At 35.6% G+C, this 5,519-nt stretch overlaps 1 protein-coding gene across 1 annotated transcript; it reads right to left on the minus strand.

The window, feature by feature from the left end:
* LOC107612676 (G-type lectin S-receptor-like serine/threonine-protein kinase At4g27290) lies at positions 1,743-5,276 on the minus strand. The gene is made up of 8 exons (XM_016314381.2): positions 4,260-5,276; positions 3,823-4,131; positions 3,580-3,699; positions 3,335-3,483; positions 3,020-3,230; positions 2,658-2,895; positions 2,427-2,577; positions 1,743-2,337 (listed from the first exon to the last, which is right to left on the minus strand). The coding sequence occupies exons 1-8, from the start codon at positions 5,245-5,247 to the stop codon at positions 2,059-2,061; spliced, it is 2,445 nt and encodes an 814-aa protein (XP_016169867.1). The 5' UTR covers positions 5,248-5,276; the 3' UTR covers positions 1,743-2,058.

Here is a 5,519-nt window from a genome sequence, read left to right on the forward strand (position 1 = left end):
ACGGAATTTTTAAACAGAATCACAATACTAATTTCTGAATTTGCAAACAGACTAAAACAAATCAAATAGCAGTAACAAATAAAAAATAGAACAAAAAATAAAACTAGAGCATCATGAACAGAATCATAAACACAAAAATTGAAATCAGAATCATAAGAACAAATTCCAAAATTTTTTAACCCTCATAAACAGAACCCAAAAAAATTCAAACAACCAAATAAACAGAACAAAAAAAATAACTTAATGAAATCAATGAAACAAATTCGTATAGAAAACCTAAACAAAAAATAAGTAGAACAAAAAAATAATTGAATGAGTTCAATGAAGCAGATTTATACAACAAGAACATAAAAAGAACGAAAAAAGTGAAATCAATGAAGCAAATTCATATCTGAGGCTTAGGCTCCATTGGAACTCTGGAAGTGGAGGATGAAGGAGGAGACGGAGCACCACGGCGCTGACGACGACTCGAAGAGAAAAGATAGAATAGAGATACTGAGAATGAACGACGGGGAGAAAGAGCCTAATAGCGACGCCGGGAGATGGGCTGAGATTGGCAGCGAGTGCCGGATTGGACGGCGACGGTGCTGGCAGAGACCAGAGACGAGTGAAGCAGGTGACAGTGGCTTTGTGGATAGATTGAAAAATGTGATGAGAAATTACGGTTTTATTAGATGAATTTTAAAAATATTTGTGGTAGAAGTAAGAAAATAATTATTATTATTAAACCCCAATATGAGGTACATTTACAAATTATATTTTGTGCATATTAGAAAAGCTCAAAAGACTTGAGCTTATTAAAGATAGACCCATTAAATACACCTATAAAACTGCTTTACATTTACATTGTGCATCAAAATTAAATTTGTTCACTCTGGAGCAAAATAAAAAAATTGGCCAATTTTAGGCGATCGATTTTCGTCTGATTTAGTAATTCACAAATGGTTTTTAATTTAACAATTTTGTCTTATTAGTCGAACCACATAAAAAATCAATTCTTAGTTTGAATGGTTTGACCGATCAATTTAAGTCGCAAAGAATTATTAAAAAAGATTATAATTAAAATAAAGTACCAACTTAATTTTTGTTTTTTTTTTAAATGACAATACGATACTCGACAAAAAAAGGTCCCAAATCTCTATGAGGCAACGCGAGATTTTTGTCAATTGATTACGTAACATACATTATTGGTTACTCTTGGGTCTTCTTATCCTCAAAGACATTTGCCTATTGACCTTGACTCTTCCCAAATAAAATTATCACCACAAATTGTGTTTTCATTCTAGTTTTGAAATTAGATAAAATTTATCCTTCGGATATTATAGAATTAAATAAAAACTATTTTAATTTATTTTAGATCAATTTCAATTTAAAAAAGTATAAGTAGACAATAAAAATACTAAACAATATGATACGGATAGTTATCCTAATATTAAGATTTAGGTGGATAATTTGAGGGTATAATGTGTTTTTACTTTATTGGGTCAATTTTAAAGCCCATTGTTCACATTATTAACAAAAGTCATGATCTACCTAATAAAGTCTTTTCTATTTTAACCAAGTTGGGTTGGTCTAGTGGTTAGCTCACTAGTTCGCTTAAGCAAGTGTCAGGGTTCGAATCCCGCCTTGTGCATACAGATTAGTCCTTGACCTGTCGGGTTGGGGGATATCATGGGAAATCAAAAAAAAAAAAGTATATACACATGTAATGAAGCTATAACTAACTATCAGAAACAGAAAAATAACTAACTTGACGACATCAGCACGTCTAACTAACTAACTAATTTTGAAATAGGAGATTGTTGTTTTGGTTTTCTTTTAAGGGAAAGCCTTTGCCCTTTGCCTTATAATATGGAGGCGATGGCATGGCACAGGATATACATGTACTGTCCAAATTGAACTACATTATTATGCAGAATTCTATAGCAACTAACACAATGCACCCAGGGAAAGAAATAAAGAAAGAAATTAAAAACACTACTAGCCATGCCATATTGCATAGGTTTGTTACATTTACATGTGCAGCATATTGTGATTATTGAGGCATGCTTCCGAATCCTAACGAGCTTCTAAAGTTGTAATACTTAATTCATTGAGAGATGAAGGATGTTGTTGATCCGAATGATCTCCAAGAAACAGAGCTGGTGGATTTGGCTGAGGCAAGCTAATTTCACTGCTTAACATCATAACCACTGATGACATGTTTGGCCTATCATGTGCATTCTGCTGCACACAGAGGAGACTTATATGAATGCAGCGCAACGCTTCAGAGAGATCACCTTTGAGGTATTCATCAACTACTTCTATATGCCTTTCTTCTGTCCATAAATCCCAAGCCTATATATGCATATACCAAATTATGTAGCATTCATTGTGAAGTATAAGTTTGGATAGACATGATCAAATGATAGCTGATCTATACTTACATATCCAACAAGGTATGTACTTTCTTTATCATGATGGTTTGCTTTGTTCTTCTTTCCGGATACTATCTCCAGCAGCAAAATGCCAAAGCTAAAGACATCAGATTTCACTGAAAAATTTCCGTCTATTGCATATTCTGGTGCCATGTATCCACTAATGAATAATATAAGAAAAAGGATTAGTTTGGTATTGAAATTGTATAATTAAAATTAAGAGGCATTATGAATCCTTACTAGGTTCCAACCACTCGACCTGTAGTTTCTGCACTTTGATCTCCTTTAAAAATTTTGGCCAAACCAAAGTCTGATATTTTAGGATTCATATCACTATCAAGTAAAACATTACTTGCTTTGAGATCTCTATGAATGATTTTTAGTATTGAATCTTGATGAAGATAAAGAATTCCCCTTGCAATTCCACAAATTATTTGAAAGCGCTTCGACCAATCCAAGAGCATTCTTTGCGTTTCATCTAGTCATTTTTGAACATTGTATAATCTTTTCAGAACAAACAGACAGTTAATTATGCATTTCTTGAAGGGCCACAACTACTATGAGCAATTTAACATGGATCAAAGCATCTAGAAATTTCATACCAAATATAAATAAATCCAGACTTTTATTAGGCATGTACTCATAGACGAGCAATTTTTCTTCCTCATGAATGCAACACCCATGAAGCTTTACAAGATTACGATGCTGAAGTTTGGCTATTAAGACAATTTCATTCTTAAATTCTTTAAGTCCTTGGCCAGAGCTTCTAGAAAGTCTCTTAACAGCAATTTCTTGTCCATTTTCCATTGTCCCCTGCCATTTACCAATAGCAAATACTGTAACTTTGTAAGCTACAAACGGCTTTAATTTGTTTTTGCATGATTATGAAACCAGCTTATCATGTATATAAATATTACCTTATATACAGGTCCAAAACCACCTTCTCCGAGCTTGTTGTCGATTGAAAAGTTGTTTGTGGCGCTAGCTATAACTGATAGGTCAAACAATGGAAGCTCCAAATCCTCTTCCTGTTCTTCCTTGAAATGATCTACTACTGCTGCATTATCTGGATTATATTTTTTGACACAAGTTACTTTATGTACTAAGCCCTAAACATAATTCAGCAAGTTACTTTATGTATATCAACAAAGAGATTTCTTACTTTTCATCGTGCCACTTCGTCTTATGTATATGAAATAAAGAACTAAGAGAAGTACACATAATATGGTAGCAGTGCCTCCAATCGCAACACCAATCTTGACCTTGCTTCCGTTGTTCGTCTCTTTGATGGTTTATTTTCACACATAGCACAAAATTTAGTTGCGATTGATGATGATGATGATTGTGTTTAACCCATTAACAAAACAGTTTAAAAGTTAAATTGAATAGTAAGGGTATGAGATACCTAACACCGAAGCAGGAACTCTGACATACAGATCGTGTTCTGCATCAGCTAGGTGAACCCTCAAGTCATTAAGATCACCAAACCACATAGCACAACCACTCCCTGACCCTGATCCTCTGGTGTCTGAGTTTGAATAAGCCATACAAGAACAGTTTCTGAAGCATTTCTCTCTGCACTCAACAAGATTCATGCTCTGGTTCAACCAACTATGTTCTGTATCAGGCACTTTCATCTTAACATACTTAACAAATCCATCACTTTTGCAATCCAGTGGTGTGTCACGCACACAACCTTCATCGTACTTCCCACCTATGTCACACAAGAAAAGAAAGAGCTCAACAAATTAAGAGTGGAGCTTACTACAATAAAGAATTAAAGAAAACAAACAAATAAAAGTATAAAACAGAGACACTAAGTAAGATACGTTGTTCCCATACCATTCCATTGACGGGGTGACTTGGGCTTAAATCCTCTCAAACATTGGCAAGCTGGAACCTTGTTACCATCACAATTCCCATTGGGGCCGCAAGAACCGTATTCATCGCAGAAATCTCTGGGCAGAAGAGCATACACCTTCCACTGTTGCTCATTCTGATCCCAAGCAGTATGAACACGCTTCAAGGTGCTCTGGTTCATGACCATCCTAGCTTTGACCGAGGTATTCACAAGGTGGAACATGAAGTACACTTCATTCTGGTCAGAGAAGTATGTGAAGTTGAAAACCATGCTGGGCTTCCTCGTTGGTTTACCACTATAATCAAGTCCTGTCCATGGACCACTGTTGAACTGTTTCTTGGAACCGATTCTCTGCATTGGTTCTGGCCAGTTGGTGACATCCATTTCCCATGTGAAGCTTCCCGGTGAAGGATCACTTTCATTCTTCCACGCCGATAAGCGTCGATCGAGCCCGGTCTTCAAATCCTTACCAAGCTTCATCTCTGGCAAGAGTGTATCACCAGGGTAATCAAAGCTTTGCCATAGATAGTTCTTCTCTTCATTCTCATCATTTTCTTCTCTCAGAACAAGGTTCCCTGAATCCAATAGCTGTAAAATTGGATTCTTGGGTTTTCTTGATACGCTCACGGACCATAGAACTGAGTTATTCTGATGGAGGACAAGTAGTGCGCTGCTATTCTGGGTGATGTTTATTGTCAGCAATGCAGAGATGTGTGTTGCGACAGGTTCTTCTCTGTTTGCTACCCATACAATGGTTTGAATGGCGATCTTCTTGTACCAAATGCCAAGGTAGCGGTTATCAGAGTTGCGGGGAGAAAAGAAGCCAAGCTCGAATTCTCCGTTCTTGGAAACCAAGGTTTGATTTTCAGTTAGAGGATGTAAGTGAGTTATGGTATCAGTTGCTGAAATGGTGTTGGAGACTAAGAACATGATCATTGCTATTATAATGGCAAAGTTTCTGTTCTCCATTTTTTGCTTGTCTACAATATTTGCAAGCTCTTCTTGGAAGCATCTTTTAAGCAGGTTTTTTATATAGGATTGCACCACATAAAACATATATTAAAATATAAAATATATAATAAAAATAAATCCACTTTTGAGTCCATGACAGCTGAAGTGCACTTCAACTATCTACTCTCAGCAATTTTTTTTAAATCAGTTTATTAGATTGTCTACAGTCAATATTTGAAGTGGACTTCAACTGACGTGGACTCAAAGGTGGTATATAAATAAATTAAATA

Source organism: Arachis ipaensis, chromosome B08, assembly GCF_000816755.2.
Source record: "Arachis ipaensis cultivar K30076 chromosome B08, Araip1.1, whole genome shotgun sequence".
Taxonomy (NCBI): Eukaryota; Viridiplantae; Streptophyta; class Magnoliopsida; order Fabales; family Fabaceae; genus Arachis; species Arachis ipaensis.

Coding starts and splice junctions, on each gene's coding strand:
- LOC107612676 (XM_016314381.2), bottom strand. CDS start 5,247: ATGGAGAACAGAAACTTTGCCATTATAATAGCAATGATCATGTTCTTA. Junction 2,896..3,019: donor TCTGGATTTATTTATATTTG/GTATGAAATTTC, acceptor AAAAATGACTAG/ATGAAACGCAAAGAATGCTC. Junction 2,578..2,657: donor GGTCGAGTGGTTGGAACCTA/GTAAGGATTCAT, acceptor ATTATTCATTAG/TGGATACATGGCACCAGAAT.